The 17159-nt window shown below is 37.4% G+C and overlaps 1 protein-coding gene across 5 annotated transcripts in view; it reads left to right on the top strand.

Moving 5' to 3' along the window:
- Nucleotides 1–17159, top strand: part of KCNIP4 (potassium voltage-gated channel interacting protein 4) — a 402031-nt gene that overhangs the window by 263239 nt on the left and 121633 nt on the right. For 2 of the 5 annotated variants that reach the window (XM_050896296.1, XM_050896295.1), the window contains exon 1: nt 12540–12651. The exons of the other annotated variants lie outside the window; for them this stretch is intronic. In XM_050896296.1, the coding sequence (XP_050752253.1) occupies nt 12540–12651 (112 nt within the window). Of the gene's footprint in view, nt 1–12539; nt 12652–17159 lie in introns of those variants that run through there. 5 annotated transcript variants of the gene reach the window in all.

Genomic DNA, 17159 nt, shown 5'->3' with positions numbered 1-17159 from the left:
TGTTTATGTATAGGAGCAATGTCAGTTTAAAGATCGACTTTTCTACATGTTAAAATTCAAACACTTGCACAGAAATGTTATTTGAATTGTACAGGGTGAGAAAAGGATAAACAACAAAAAAACTCTAGACTTGAACCAACAAATTTCTCAGACAAAGTCTCCTTTAAAAAAAACAAACCACACAAACTTTAAAAGCTTTTCTTAGTATTAATCATTCTCTTACTGCTGTTTTTGTGTCCTTTTGTACATCAGGGCATGATTCTGGCTGAAAAATTATTTTCAACATTTATTTTACTGCTGGACAGTTGATAGCTCAGGGCACAAAATGAAAATAATGATAAGGAGAAAGCTAAACTCTCACTCAAAGTGTGAGTTACTTTTGAACTAAAAAGAATATACTGTACCAAATCACTAGGGTCACTGGCCAACAATTGCTTCATAGAGCAATGTGCAGCTATGCCTGGGACCATGTGTCTGGTTTCAGTCTCTTTATTCTTTGCAAAACAGCTCCTGATGTATTTCAAAATGCTGCAGATACCCCTAAAACATCAGACAATTATCCCCTGTAGTGCATGGTGGTACCTGCTTTTTCTTCTTTTGCTTCAGGAAAGCTGTATTGCATAGATCGTTGAACCAACCAAAACTGTGGATAAGGCTGCAGCTGGGGTCTGGCATCTGGATCTGGTACTCTGAGGGTGTCCACGACGCTTTTCCTCTTCCCACAAGTGGGCTAAAATTGCCCTTCCTGTCAAATACAGTCTGAGAACTTCTACTCACCCTTACTGCTTGTCAGCACAGGGCATACTCTGCAAAATACTGATTTAAACACCAGAAAGCTTGGAAAGGCAAAAGTGAGCTGAACACCACTCCTCCACGCCTAGACTATATTCATTTTGTTTTCACTGGAGATTGACAGTTGCAGAGAGGCTGAGGTTGTTGGGACTATTCCTTCACTTTTGTGTCTTGCTTTTTTGAAACTTGCCTTTTGCTGATATGTGTTCCTGAAGAGTATAAAACCACCTTAGTTTTGTGTCAGCCCATCCTTTTATTCCTAACCTTCTTCAGAGACATCCTGTATCAGTAGTACCTTGGAAAAAAGACAATATCTTGAATTATTTATTCTTTAAAAATTAAATTTTTAAGAAAAATTTTGATAGATACAAGTTTTTTAAACTTAGTGATCCATAGAGAACATCTTTCCAAATAATCTAATATGTACTGGGATTTGGGATGGGGAGAAATTATTGTATTTGTTCAAATCGTTTAACTATTCTTGCATTTTTTCTCCATCTACACTAAAAAGCTTTATGGTTCTCAACTCATTAATACCACTGAGAAACTTCTTTGGGGATCAGAAATTCCCTCATTCTGCTAAATGGGAGCTTCAGTTCAACAAATAAGGCAACAAGTATTGCTTAACCTTTACTGCAGTTGCATTCCCTTTCCCCCCAAACAATTAAAAGTGAAAGAAAACCTTCCAGTAGTGAAGGAGCGAGACAGCCACTGCGTTCTGTTAGCTTGTGACTCAAAGCAGATATCATATGTATCTCTTTTGGTATGCTAAACAGTGTAATTCATTAGGAAGAAAAAATGTACTAGACTTGAATTCACCAAGAAAATTTACCAGCTGGCTGAACAACATATAATATAAACTTAATTTCTTCCTACAGCCAGGATCCAAATCAGAAAATTTAAGGAATACCTTTCAGAGGTACTAGTTCTATAAACATGTCCTGTATACTTATGTTAAGAAGTTTAAATCAGGATTAATCATAAAACACATTAAAAATACAAAGCTGAACTGAACTGTGTTTTTCTGCTACTGCATGTGAGCACATGGGCTGTATATCTTGTTGAATCCCACACAGTGAGGAATGCTGTTGCTGCCTGGCTACTGCTTTTCTTCGCATACATCTGGTATGACTGCAAGTTTTGACTTTGTCTTGCAATATCTTTGTGCTGGCTATGTCAGTTAAAACCTGCCTAGGATTTGTTCCCTTCCTTGCCTGCTCTTTCACCATTAGACTCTGGCTTTTGTCCTTCTCCTGAGCCTGCACAGAATTGCTAGTCTTGGACTACAACCATGAGATCAGTACTCAAAAGTGAAATGAGCACTGTCTGCAAAGTATCTTGAGGACAAAGGCTCCACTTTTTTTTTTTTTGGTTTTGTCACACTATTTTTTGTCTGACTTAACAATCTGTGAAAGCTCATACAGTATCAGACAGGCACCAAAGCAAGTGCAGAAGGGACAACATGCTAGGGACAGAGCAACAAGCTCTCAGACCTGTTCAGGCAGCCTTGGAACAGCCTAATTATTCTCCAGTGCACCACAGAGTTACTTCAGTGAAAGACAGCATGTGTTACTGTCACTATTAGCAAAGAAAAATATCTAAGAATAAGTTTGAAAATAAACATTACCAAAACAAGCATCAGTTGCAGTGAGGGAATGGGCTGAAGTCTTGGCACTCTTGGGGTACCTCAACTGAAATACAAGTTCCTGAAAACTAGGGGCATACATGGGCATCTAATGTTGGGGGGAAAGGGGTGCTGAAATTTATTTGCTTTTGAGTAATAAACAAGACAATGTTATTAAATATTTAATAATATTTTTATGAGGGGAGGATGTTAACGAAATGCTAAGGCTATGGCTGGCTGACCCATCGTACAGTCTTGCTTATGACTAATTGAACTCTACCTAAAAACTAGTTACTAAATTTTTCTATATAACTGTTTTGCCTAATTAGAGTGAATTCAGAAAGGAGCGGCATGATTGGAAAGCTAGGGAAATTGCTTCTGAGAAGGTTAGAGAAATTAAAATTCGTAGCCTGGTGCACAGATGATTATTGGGGGGAAATGATTCCTGAAGTATTAATGGCAGTAAAAATATTCTTCGCCTTAAAAATGGCTGAAAATGGCTTTAAAATGGCTTAAAAATCCAGCCAGCTCCAAGTCTTATTGGTTTAACAGGAGGAAGACATGCAGGTGTCTCATTTATGGAATTTGGGTATGGCCATATGCATGTCAAGAAGCATGTGAAAATTAATTTTTCATGACTCACAAACTCACTATGCATAATGGAATACCTGCTTATCTAAGCTGTAAGCATGGATAGTATAGATCCTGTGGTAAACCCTGCAAAGCTATTAAAGAAGAACAGATTTGATCCCTGCAGTAGCATAACACAGTCAAAACTGGTGTCTAAAGTTTTGTAGAAGGTTCAAGATAGTGTGCTTCTGTATTTTGTTGCTTCCCTCATTTCAGCATCTACAAGAACTTCATGATGCTGCAGTTAGTTAGACATTATAATGCTTCCTCAGGGAAGAGCTGTAACCTTCCTTTTACTTACTTAAGTGATAAGGCATTGTAAGCTCATTACTTCCTTCAGGGTTTGGTTTTATACTGCTGCTGCTTTCCAGAGTGCTAGAACAGCAAAATTGCTGGAGCAGAAAATTTTTCATTGTGTTGTATGGATCCTCAAATATCGCTGTAGTTTTCTACATTGGGATAGGGCTGTAAGCCAAGAAAAAACTGCACTAGGAGCTCAGAAACATCAAGTTGTGCTATTTCTTCTAACCCCTTCCCCATAATTTTTTTCCTGTTTCTTTTGTGAAAGAATGGGAGTCTAGCTCACAAAACCTTTAAATGTCCTGAACTATTAGTACTCCGCCTAACTTATACTTTTGATGGGGGAATTAGAAGGCTTTAGAAGCCTCTGAGATTCCCAATAGAGTGAAAGCTCTGAATGAAAAAAAAAAAGGGGGGGGGGGGAGCAAACCTCCCTCCTCCTTTTCCTTTCAGCGTGGGGATTATATGCATTTATATCCCTGTATCCTTGTTCCTTTCCCTTTGTTGCTACTCCTACCATTTCTCAGCAGTAAACCCATTCACTCTGGGTGAATTTCAGGCCCTACACTGAAAAAAAAAGTCTTCAGTGTCCAGAAGCAAGAAGAGATCTGGCCCTAAAAGGTTTATTTTTCCAGCATATTTGGAATTACATTTAACCCTAAAATTATTGTCCATAAAAATTAATCAAACTGTATAATGTGAAAAACTAGATCACCTGAAAAAGGTTCTGCTCAGGAAAGGAAGTTCTAAAATATTATTGGAATGGATGTAAATCACAGTATCACAGAATGGTTGAGGTCGGAGGCACCTCCAGAGGTCATCTGGTCCCACACCCCTGCTCGAGCAGGGCCACCTAGAGCAGGTTGCCCAGCACTGTGTCCAGATGGCTTTTGGATATCTCCAAGGAGGCAGACTCCAGAGCCTCTCTGGGCAACCTGTGCCAGTGTTCGTCCACCTTCACAGTAAAAAAGCGTTTCCTGATGTTCAGAGGCAATCTCCTGTGTTTCAGTTTGTGCCTGTTGCCTCTGGTCCTGTCACTGCGCACCACTGAAAAGAGCCTGGCTTCATCTTCTTTGCAACCCCTCTTCAGGTACTGATATACATTGATGAGATCCCCCTGAGCCTTCTCTTCTCCAGGCCAAACAGTCCCAGGTCTCTCAGCCTTTCCTCACAGGAGAGGTGCCCCAGTCCCTTAAACACCTTTGTGGCCCTTCGCTGGTCTCTCTCCAGTATGTCCATGTCTCCCTTGTACTGGGAACTGGGCACAGTAATCCAGGTGTGGCCTCATCTGATGAGGCATCTTTTTTTGTCAGTGATAAATAAAAAAATAATCAATGACATACTTCAGAAGCTGTTAATAAATCAAACAATAATATATAATCAGATGCTATGGACTAATTCTGAATGTTGCATAATTCTGAATGGTAACCACACGTTGCAGATCTGTAGTCAAATCTGTGCCTATGTTATATATAGTCCCAGTCTTATTATATACACATAAGGGACAAGATCGTGATTACAGGGGTTTTTTAGTTATGTTTCTTGAATGTGCTGCAGCCATGTAATATGGGTTAATTTGTTGTAGTTCATCTTTATAGGACAGATACACTCATCTTTTAACAAGTACATCAAATGTAGAAATATGTCAGCCACTTCAGACTTTATTTATAATACTTCCCTGTTGCTATGGAAAAATACAGTGCTTTGCCTTTCTAAAAGCCAAGGAGAGAAACAGAATATTTATTGTACATGGGTTATTTTATATCAGAGAAAGACACATGCATCACAAGAAAAGAGCTGCACGGTAGTGATGTTCTTATGATCATGTTTAAGAATACATTTTTTTCTTTAGTTTAGTTGCTAACCATTCATTGAACCATAGGGAGCCAGACACACCAGTTTTAAAATAGAGGCATTGCACAGTATAGGTTGAGGATTTTAAATTGACAGATGATTGGTTTGGAGTTTGGGATGGTGAATATTCCTGTTGGTTACTAGAATGTTAGCTTTTATTACTAGCATACACAGTTCATTTGTTTTCTCATTCATCACAGCAGAAAACACCTGTCCCTTTCTTTAGGAACTCATCTTAAGTCATCTAACCGCACAGTCCATAAAAACATATCTTCCTAGATGTATGGGCAAGCATAAGTGGCTATATTCATAATTTGGCTAACGGAAAATGACTGAATATGGAGCTGTGAATGCTGCTACTCTGTCCCATCGTTTCTACCAGCTTGATCTGTAGGCCTCCCAGTAATTCCTTGTTTGCATAATTAAAATGGTTGATAATGGTGTCTTCTTGCTTCAATGTATAATTACAAAAGTAGGAGTGAAAGAAGAAAATCAGCAGGTCAGACACTGCTATTACTGTGTTCTTTCCAAATGTGAAAAGGCTGAAGAAGAGGAGGGTCGTGCAGGAAAAAAATTGTGTTTTGTTATAAGCAGGAAAAGCACGTCTTACGTGTAATGTTAGTCAGAGGAAGGTTGGTCAAAGATTTACTCAGACAATGCTTCAAAAGAAAGGATGGGGATTAAAGATGTACAGGCGAGGCATGCCTTGGGCTTGAGCACTTTGTGAAAAATACTCTTTGCACTCCCATTCAAGTAGTTCAGTGGCCAGAGAAACAACAATCATTTAATTTTAGAACCAATCTACAGCAAGCTTTTTGGAGCAAGTTTACTTTTACTGATGATTCTCTGCTGGGTAGGTTAACCCAGTCTGAGCTTTATGATAACACAGCTGTATTACAGCTAATAAAGTAGTTGGGTTTGACTGGCCCCTAGTAGTTCCATTATACTGCGCTTCTTCTGTGTAGACATGCATTTATGCTTACAAACTTGGTAGTGGCAATTCCTGCTGCTGCAAGATTAAGTATGATTTAATATAAAAAGAAAAACAGGTCTGTAGGCTGAAGACATAGTCACATAACTTAGAGATAATTTCGTTTGTCAAACAAGCCAGTGGGCTTTGCAGTAAAACAAACCAGAATTTGATTACTTACTATTACTAAATGTAATTTAACCTTGTTTAGGAAAGAGATAGCCTCTCTGTAATGCTTTGCTAAAGCTTAATAAATTAAAATGCTACTGTTACTCCCATGGCCATGCCGTTTAATTTACAAGCCACTTGCACACTAGCTATTTTAAGCATAATTGTATAACATGCTGTATCAATTAATTTTATATAAAAATGAAACCACCTGTAGCTGTTATGTCATGGGGGTAGCTGGTAATGGTTGTCTTGTGGGATTCTTTTCAACTCTTGTTTTCAGATCAGCAATGGCAGCAGTCCTTTGATTTAGATCAAAGCAAGAACAAAAGCTTCTTTGGAGTAAGTAAGAGTCAGAAGGTGAAATGAAAAGGAAAAAAAGTAATAAAATCTCATACCATAGCCTAGAACCAGACTACTAAAATGAGGAAATCAACTTTATACAGCTATAGCTGCAATATTATTTTAGTGAAATTTACTTCTGAGACCAAACCTTCAGAAGCTTGGATATCATATTTTCTCCCGTGATTACAAACCAATGAATCCTATCTTGCCTGTACAGGTGTTGATTTTTTTCTTTCTCAGCCTATATTCACTTACAGTCATTAAAGATCTAGGGCACTTAGTGTAAATATTAAAGATGATATATGAAGCCTGACAAATTTAATCTTGGGTAATTACACTCTACCTAGCTCTTCTAACTAGCGAAAGTTTCCCTGCAACTTCGGTTGGATAAGTAATCTGCTAGTGTAATGTTGTGCTCTTCAGTAGCTGCAGCACTGAAGAGACAAAAAATTATTCCATACATTAGTCTCATTTTTCTAAGCACTTTATGAAAATTACACAATGTTCTGTGATTAGCTGTAGCAGCCTACGCAGGAGGTGTTGCATTCAAAAAATACGAATTCTTCTACCCTGAGAATAATTATTGAAAGGATATGTGAAAATTAATTGCTTCTGGTTCTCTGAATGGTTTCTAGTGGACATAGTTTTATTCCGCAGATCGAAGAAACTTTACTGTGTAGAAAACTGTAGATTATTGCCTGTGAACAGATTTCGTGCTGGCTAACTAATAGGAGGGTTAATTCATTATCTGCCAGACAACTTTTCTAATAAGCTCACATCTGGCATGAACAAGAAGCTGAAGCTTAGCAGTTCATCTGACCTGTACATAGGTGCCCTTTCTGTGTTTATTTGACAATTTCTTTCTCTTCTGTCTGACTGACACTTCCCTCTGGAAAAAGAGAGTACAGAAAGAAGGGCAGCTAATTAATACTTCCAAATTTTGTTTCTATTTCTAATTCATCACCAGTTTCCCTTTTCAGCTACATTGGGGGAAAATATCAAATAGAGTCTAATGAGCTATTACTGCTAGCCAATTAAGACTTCCCTCCATCCACCCACCCTGCGCCCATAAATTAGTTACAACAACTGGCCAGATTTCATCACTTAGGAAAGCAATATAACTCAAGTCAATTAATGAATAATAATACATCCTTGCCTTGAAAACTGTTCAATTTTGATCAGCCCCATTCTACATTAGACAACAGTAAATCCAGAATGTCTGCACAGAAAATAAATGAGAATCATTTTAAGTATGAAGAGATTTCTCTTTGAGAAAAGCCTGAGAAGACTGATACTCTTTACAAGCAGATCTTAAAAACAAAATATAGTGGAAAGATGTAAAACACTTCAATGTATTTGGGATCAGGTAGGCATTCATATTTCTCTACTCTCATATACAAAAGTCAGAAGAAATTGAAAAGAGGAAGAGTTTATAAATGACAGTGAAAACTTCTTGTAAGCATTAAAATAAAAATAAAATAATAAGTAAAATAAAAATTCCTTAGGAAAACTAAAGCAATTAAAAGAAAAATACACACTTCATTTTACTGTGCTAATTACAGTGACAGGTTATAGTTAAAAACTAAGATTTTACTGGAATTAAACTAGTTTACCAATGTATATAAAAGAAGTATGATAATACCAGATAATTTTGAAAGAACTGTGTAATCATATAAAATTATAGGGAAATTTTATACCCTAATACACTAATCACAGAATTATTATTTAGCTATTTTTAGGATTTCAAAACAGTTTATTCCTTAATTGTTCAGTTCATAGCTTCCTACGTGTTACTCTCAAGCATTTGCTACTTCTTATGATGTATTAAATTAGGTGGAACATTGTTTGTTTTGAAATGGCAGATCTTCTCTGCTTTTAGTCAACTTTGAAATTATTAAAATTCAATTTCCCATATCTAAGCTTCATAAATAATAGTATGTAATACACTGTCATATTTAAGGTGTCTTTTTTATATTAATTTCATTCTATACATAAATCATTCTATTTACAATGGTTAGTCGCCAGTAATTACTTGGGATTGTTTGTGGAAAATGTAAGGACTCCAGAATGGGATTGTTCTTATAGACCCCAGTAATTTGGGCAGATCTACTCTGTCCAGTTCAGAACTCACTCAGGATCTATGCTTCCAGAGATAAGATATATCTCCTACAGTGCTTGAACACAGGTTTCTCATGTCTATTTACTTAGGAGAGAAAAACTTGTACTTCTTTTTATGCTTGCACAGCTAATCTCCAGGGGGAAGGAATGGGCAGGAGCAGGTCCACAGCCATGAACTCCTTCACTCCATCCTTTGAGGAATGCCATGCCTTGCCATGCATCTGCACCCACTGTGGCATATACTCCCCTTACTTTGTGGAGGGACAAATCAGCCTAATGCTGTACTTTTGTGTGCATGTTTATTGCTAATTGGAGTTTGGTACTAAGATGGTTATGCTTTCCCATAATTAACGGTTCGGTAAACCCACAGGGTGATAGTGCCTGACTTTCCAGCAAACAATAAAGGTTCTGCTTCAAATCTTTGTGGAGAGGAATTTACGGCCAGTGGAAGATGCACTGTTTAGATGGGATAGCTTCCGAACAATGCTAGCACTCTTTTTTCTCCCATGCAACCTATTGAAGAATCACAGGAAAGTTTATGCAAACAAATGTATTACTAAATCACCACCAGAATGCATCACAATGTCGAAAATGAAAGCAGGAATTAGGGAAAGACAATGAGCCAGAGCAATGCTTGGATATTACAAGCTGTCGGTCCCTGCTTTCAGTGCTTCCTGTAAACGATGTTGTTTTCTTTTGTATCCTGGGGGTGGCATTCATGAAAAATTCCTTTTCTTTGAACAGCTTTTAAAATTTGCTTGTAGTGTCAATACAGGCACGCCATAAGGACGTGTCACAGAAATATTTATTTTGAAATAATTGAACAAAATACGAAGTGAGAGAGAAATTACAATTGACTATGAATTTAGGAAGGTATTAGAATACAAAGAGGTGCACTATATATAACTGAATTTTATTATCTCCTTGTTCAAGATTGATTTCATTTTCAAATGCTTTGAGGCATGGAATTTTTTTGATTGAACCACTTCCAGAAGAATTAATCTTTGTAAGTGACACTGTTGTTTGAATCTGTTGCATGGTGTATTAAAGGAAACATTTCATACATCACTTCCTTTTCCTTTCCATATAGTTTCTTATCCTTTTCAGAGCTAAGACTTGGTAATTCACAAAGTCTTCATGTGGTTCCCCTAACTTAGAGAACTATCAGGAGAAACAACAGGAAAAGTCTACTTTTTTTAAGGAGGTAATCTTTGAAGTCAGTAATCAGTTACATTAATTCGACTGGATGTTCTCAGGTTAATTTTTTTTCTTTAAAAATTCTTCTGTAACTCATCTGCTGTACAGGTAGAATTGGTCCCTAAAACTCATCAAATTCATAATCTCTGGCCCTTTCATTTTTTAGAAGTGATCCAGGTCTGTCTTCTTGTGTGAAAGCTGAAAACAAAACACTGGTTATGGCTGATACTTCCTACTGGGTGGCTTTCTGCATGTGGGTTGGCACATTCAGTGGTAGAATAGAAGGGCCTCTGATCCCAAGAGTGGACATCTCAAGAACACAAGGTGGCCTGGACCTACTGCATGAAAGGAGAATGTAGACTGACAGATTTCTCCATTTTAATAGTTTCCCTGATACTCTTTATTAACAATAAATAGGGCCTCTTTCACTGTTATAGTATGATTGTTTCCATTATATTAGGATTATTGTTTCTGTAAAAAAAAAAGAAGAAAAATTTGAGAAAAATATAAAAATAAATAAGAATAAACTTAAGGAGAAAATAGAAGTCAGAGATGAGAACGAGTTAAGATGACCATATCAGAGCCTTAAAAAGAGAAGATGATATGGAATAACCAGAAATTAAAAAGAGGAAACAAAATATTAATTTTCTTTTAAAAAGAATAGAACTTAACATGAAAATATATTGAATAATTATTTTACAATATAAAGCAAAGGTAATGACATATTTGGAAGGTGCATATGTGGGATAGTGTATTTGATTTGATTTAGTTTTATTGTGCTTTCCTCTTAGACACCGTTTTAGCTCTACATGTTAATAGGGAAAGGAACTGACATTCAGATTAAGAGCATATATAAATAATACAGAACTCATGACATTCTAGCATTAAATACCCAGAAGAGCAAAATCGAAGAACATTGTTGCTTATATGTTGCCTAAAATTAACTGAAGTACACACATGATTTTTCGAATGAACAAAAATATGCAGATTCTGGAGTCCTGCCTATATGGAAAAATCTGACTCTGATTAGTTATTTTAATTCAATACAGACAGCCTTCAAAGAAAAACAAAACCAGCTGATAGTAAGTTGGAGATTACATTTTTCTTTCTCTACCTGCTAGTCCATAAACAATAGATTGTTAACGTTACAATTTGTTATTAAGCTGATTTAAAATTATAATGGCTTTCTGAACAAAAATAAAAGTTTCTGAGCTTCTTGAAAGTTAGTAAAAGTTGTTTCTAATGGAAAGAGTTAAGCAACCTAAGATGAGTGGTCGATATCAGATATCATTTATGAGATTGTTTTTATTGTTAGATCATATGTGTTTCTTTAGTAATAAGGGTGTCTAAAATTATTTTTTCTGAGACTTCCCTTCACTTTATTCTAGTGCTTTTTATACCAGTGGACAGGATTTAGTTAAATTATTAGGATGGGCACAAGAATAAGCATTTAGGCCTAACCTTATAATATTTATGCATGTGCTGCATAAATATTCTTCAGAGCCTATTCTTCACGCTGGATATCCTCTTGGTAATCACATTAATAAACACAGGACAATTAGTTTTGTACAGACTATCCAATAAATCAGCTGGGATCATAAGCCTCTTATCTTTTTCCCTTGATGCGTAGCCTGGGCAAGATCTTCCCAGGAGCTGTGGAAATGCCTAATTCCCATTCATATATATCAGAGTTTGGGGTTCAGCACTTCTAGGTTCATGTCCTTAGACAGAAAAGCACTGTTTTGTTTCTCAATCAATAAATAATACATTCTTCCTGGCTACAGAACGGGAGTTTGGGCAGTGCATGTCTCCTTGACAGCACGATGTTTTGCTAGCTGGAGGCACCGATTGTGCTGATGTGTATTTCTTTAATTTCCATTCTCATTTCCACTGAAGATTCTAATTAGATTCTGGTGATGCTTAAGAAGAGGAAGGGACAGTGTTTCTCTGAACATTATTCTTTCTAATGCAGAGGGCAGTAGTGTTCTGACGTGCAGCATTTAGCACATGTGAAAACAGATGTCTGTCTTTAGCAAACTGTCATTTGTCAAACTTAACAAAAATTGTGCTAAGAGAAGCTGGGGAAGGGTTGCGAAGCTGGAGGAGAATCGCAAAGCCTGGGTCTGGAAGCGCTGGAGTGCAGAGTGCTGATAGCAGCGTGCTCCCTAGTGCAAGTTTCCAGGGAGCATTTCTTCTTGGCACTGACACAGCCAAGTCTCCAGCTCTGACACAGATGTTCCTCCAGCAGCTCTGAAGTAACGCTGCTCGCCGGCTACAATGTCATACCCAGGGGTTCGTGGTCCACCTCAGCCTTCTAAGAGGACTCGCTACTGATGAAATCAAATGCTTAGAGAAGCATGAGATGCGGGGCTTTATCTAATATTTTGTCTCAGCTAGAGTGGCTGGTGAATTGCCACAGCTCAATACAGCGCTGCTGTACACCAGTGCAACTTTCTTCAAAGCAAACTCTTGGTAAAATCCTCTAATTTCCCTCTGATTGCGAACTGGTGTGAAGACTGGAATGATTTGCCTGTTGGAAGAATGTTGACTCTCGAGTGGGAGTCGGAGGGACTGCAAACAGTGGGTATTGTTGTGATTATATTTGCATCTCTGAAGCTGCTTCATTTGCTGGGACTGATTGATTTTTCAGAAGGTAAAGTGGTCACTCGCAGTTTGTGCTGTTTGTAGGTGTGGTGTCTGATCTGCTAAAATAGACTTAGCATCAGGTATAAAAGCTGTGAAATGAAAAGGCTTGAAAAGTGAAAATAACATTCAGACTAAAAATCCTGGTTTGCTTCTGCTGGTTTTACTTTGTTATTGTAAAACAGAATTGTATTTTACAACGAAGTGTCTGTGTGTGGATGTTTATTAGAAAGACTGAAAACAGTGAACGTAACGCCTATCTGTCAGTTGCCTTTGAAAGCTGTTCACTGCTACAAAACTTGATAGATTAAGTGGATATTAGGTCAGTTCACATTTATAACATGCTTTGCTCTTCTGATTTATGATGCAATTAGAGTTTTGTTCTGTATCAGTATTTGTGTGTGTTAAAAATCCGTTTCATAGATAAATGCAAAACACTGTTACTACAGGATAAGCTTTAGGATCAAGTCAGCTCAACACCTTTCAAAAAAAGGCATAGATGCCAACATTAAATGTGGGTATTTTAAATATATATAATGAATATATGTTTTAAAATTCCTGTTCGCTTGCTCAGATTCCTGTCTGCTCTCTACTATATGGGTCATATCATTTCATCTACTCTCAAAGAGGGCTTCACATCAATTTTAATAGGATTTTTATTTCTACACAAAGTGAGTTTTTTTCACATTTTATAGAAATACGCTATTTCAGTTCAGTTATTAATGAGATCTTTCGCTGTCAGCTTTTCAGCTTTTTAACAAAATGTCTTGTGTGGACTGCTGTAGTAAAAAAAAGCTATTCACTCACTGAAGCCCTTGCTCAAAAAATACTGCTTTTGTCAGTACGTTTGTACATGTGAACCCAAACCAATCCTTTTTGCTGTGAACTGCTTTCAGTCAGAATCACACAGCCAAGGAGAGCACTCCAGTTTTCTGAAATATTAACTTTTCATCATGAAACAGGATCTTTGATGGATGTAGATTCACATCATCACCTCGTAAAATTGTTCAGCTGATAAAATGTGAAATCTTTAACACAGCACTTTTAGAGTTACTGAACTATTGAAATAAATCATCCTTAAAACTGTATGTGGTGAGAATGTATAATATTTGCTGTGTTACTATATAATGCATTGGTTACGGAATTGTAAAATTACTTTCTGAATTCTAAACAAATGAGTAATTTTTCTCTCATAACAATGCTCACATTTTGGGTTTTTGTTCTGGATGTGTAGTATTTTTAACATTTAAAAAATCCTCTTACTAGATATGTGTTAGCTTCAACTTTATAACACATGGTAACAGATAGGAAAAAAAGATTAAAATGCAATATTGGTTTTTTAACAGATGTACAGTTACATCTCTTTCTTGATTTCTCACAGTATGATACTGCCATTAAGTCTGTGGGAAAATGTTTCATGTAATTTCAACTGTATTAAATCACCTTTTTAAAAAAATCCCCCTGGTAGAAATTATACTGATTTTAATATAAATAATAAGTTCAAGATGATATATCAATTGAAGTGTAACTTTTTGTTTTAATGCACCCATTAGTGCCATGGCATTTCCTCACATGATAATGTAATAATTTCACTCAAAAGTACCTAGCAACCTAAAACTGATCTCTAAACGTAAAAAGATTAAACATTATAAAGTATAGTGGATATATTTATAACATCTGCCATGCAAATAGCTCCAGTGATTTGGGGGATTTCCAGTTCCCCTAAGGCTGATCTGTGCTATTTAACTCTTCCATGTTTGGGTACTGCCATTACTATTAAACAAGAATTCTGCCCCAAATGATTAAGGAATATTTTATAGGGTATTCAGAACTAATGGTTTGTTGTTCTCCTACTGAATGCAAGGACAGATTTTCTGTTGATATACAAGGCAGACCATATTTGAATGGACAGTGTTGATCTTGAAACCAAAATGAGCCATGAGCACTTCCCATCTACCCCATGGAGTCAGGGCATGAGCCATATGCTGAAACAAATCTGTTCCTGTAGTTAGGCTTTCTGATGGCTTAACATGCTTGTCTTAATATCCCCGATACGTTGACTTATTTTGAAAATATCACTGAAAGATAGGGTAGCATGCTTGTCCTGATGTTTGCCAATACAGGACAGAGAAGACAGCTAAATGACAAATCCTTAGTTGCAAATTTGTTACAACTCCACTGATTTTAGTGAGGTTGTGACGATGCCTTATGACAGTTTCTACCAGCAGAGTGACTTGTCTAAGCCTAAACAGTCAGCAGCAGAAATGGGAGCAGAACTAAAGTGATCCACAAAAGCATCATGAACTGAGTAAATGGAGTATTTCTATCCTTCCGGTTCACTTTTCCTCTCTGTCCACAGAAGTGTAGAGGTAGCTTCAGCTTCACTACTCCTTAACCTGTACTGTTAAAATGCAACAGCTTGTTTATTGTTTATTTTTATAGCCATTTATAATGAGATATAAAATACCCTACATCTTGTATTCCAGGCACTTTCAGTATTGTTTTTAAGAAGTACAAAGATAAAACAATAGTACACTCGCAGAAAAATTTCTTCTTTAACACAGCTACTGGAAGTGTTCTACCCAGTACAGCTTATTCACCATGCGCAGTCATCTCTCCTGCAAAAATGGACTTACAATTGAACAAGCGAAAAGATGAGTCACTCACTGTGCTATGATGGACAACCACCCTCCTTTACTTTACATAGCAAAGGAGTTATGGTGAAGAAAAGCTTGACTTGCCCTCACTCCTCCATAGGAAAGTAGGAGAATCCAGGCAATCTGCTTAGTTTTATTACAGCATTCAACATTTGGCAGGACAGGGAACTTGATTTGATCCCATGCCCCAGACTAGGGGCTATGTTCTTCTACTTCATCCATCCTCCACTTTCCAATAAGCAGGAAAGAGAGACCAGAATGAGGAGAAAGCTGGCTTCACTGGAGCCAGTGAGCTATTTCAGTTATAAGGACAGAATTGAATCAATACCACTTTTACTAGAAGAGAATGAAACTCTCCTTTCCCTCTCCTTCCATTACTTTGAAAGTGGTTTGACACTGATCAATATCTTCCCTCCAGCTTCCTTGCCTGAAACTTTTGCTGCTGGGCAGCTTCCTTCCAAAGCTTTTGTTTTGTTACTCAGCTGGAAGGCGAGGAGAGGAAGGCGATCAAAACTGACGCAAAGGATCAGAGCAGTAAACTAGCAGCACCAGGCTTAGAGGGAATTCATCCACCAGAAACTTGGAGGGGAGAGATGGCAAAATGAAGGATTCATTTTGCATTTGTGTGTCCAGAATATCTGTCAAGTGGTAGCTATATGGAGAGATTATGTAAATATGTGTGAGCAACTTTGTAAACATCAGGGGACTGCATAAATCAAAGTCTTTAAAAGGACAAACTTTGTGCCTCTTCCTTCATCATGCATTGATTATGTTCTGAAGTATAACACCTCATACAGAAATGTTTTTCTTTTGCTTGTGAATATAATCAACAAATGTGGCAATCTATTTTAGACCCTGCTATTTCTCCCCTTTTCCTTCCACTAATTTCTAACAGGTTCCAGAGCTCGTTATTATCTTTCAAATGCTTATTTAGATATAAATTTCATGTCTGATATATGAATGTCCCACAAACTCAACATCTTTTGCCTAGTAGGACCCACTGGTCTCTACATGTCTTTCAACTCGATAGGCCATCAAGGCTAGGTAGGAATATTTGATCCTTAGTTTCTCTTACTGTTATGCAAAGCAAAGAGCAGTTCACTTACAGTTATCAATAAACATGTTTGGCTGCAAAGTCAGCTTTGAGAGTAAATAGAGTAATTTGTTGCTTTGGCTAGAATTTGGAAATTGGGGAAGGGGTGTGTTTTCTTTAAATCGAGGTAGTTTTCTGTCTTAGGATACATCTGCTCTGTGCAGGTACATGTCCTGGTTTCGGCTAGGACAGAGTTAATTTTCTTCCTAGTAGCTGGTATAGTGCTGTGTTTTGGATTTAGTAGGAAAAGAATGTTGATAACACACTGATGTTTTTAGTTGTTGCTAAGTAGTGTTTATACTAAGTCAAGGATTTTTCAGCTTCTCGTGCCCAGCCAGCAAGAAGGCTGGAGGGGCACAAGAAGCTGGGAGGGGACACAGCCAGGACAGCTGACCCAAACTGGCCAAAGAGCTATTCCATACCATATGACATCATGCCCAGCATATAAACTGGGGGGAGTTAACTGGGAGGGGGGATCGCGGCTCGGGAACTAACTGGGCATCGGTCAACGAGTGGTGAGCAATTGCATTGTGCACCACTTACTTTGTATAGTTTAATTCTTTTAGTATTGCTATTGTCATATTATTATTATTATCATTATCATTGTTTTTCATTCCTTTCTGTCCTATTAAACTGTCTTTATCTCAACTCACGAGTTTTTTTTCCTGATTCTCTCCCCCATCCCAGGGGTGGGGGGGCAGTGAGCGAGCGGCTGCGTGGTGCTTAGCTGCCGGCTGGGGTTAAACCACGACAGTACAGAAAGACCTT

The sequence above is a fragment of the Gymnogyps californianus genome, chromosome 4 (assembly GCF_018139145.2).
Source record: "Gymnogyps californianus isolate 813 chromosome 4, ASM1813914v2, whole genome shotgun sequence".
In the NCBI taxonomy this organism is placed as follows: domain Eukaryota; kingdom Metazoa; phylum Chordata; class Aves; order Accipitriformes; family Cathartidae; genus Gymnogyps; species Gymnogyps californianus.
Note: the sequence above shows the minus strand (reverse complement) of the source record. Positions and strands in the feature narration are given on the sequence as shown.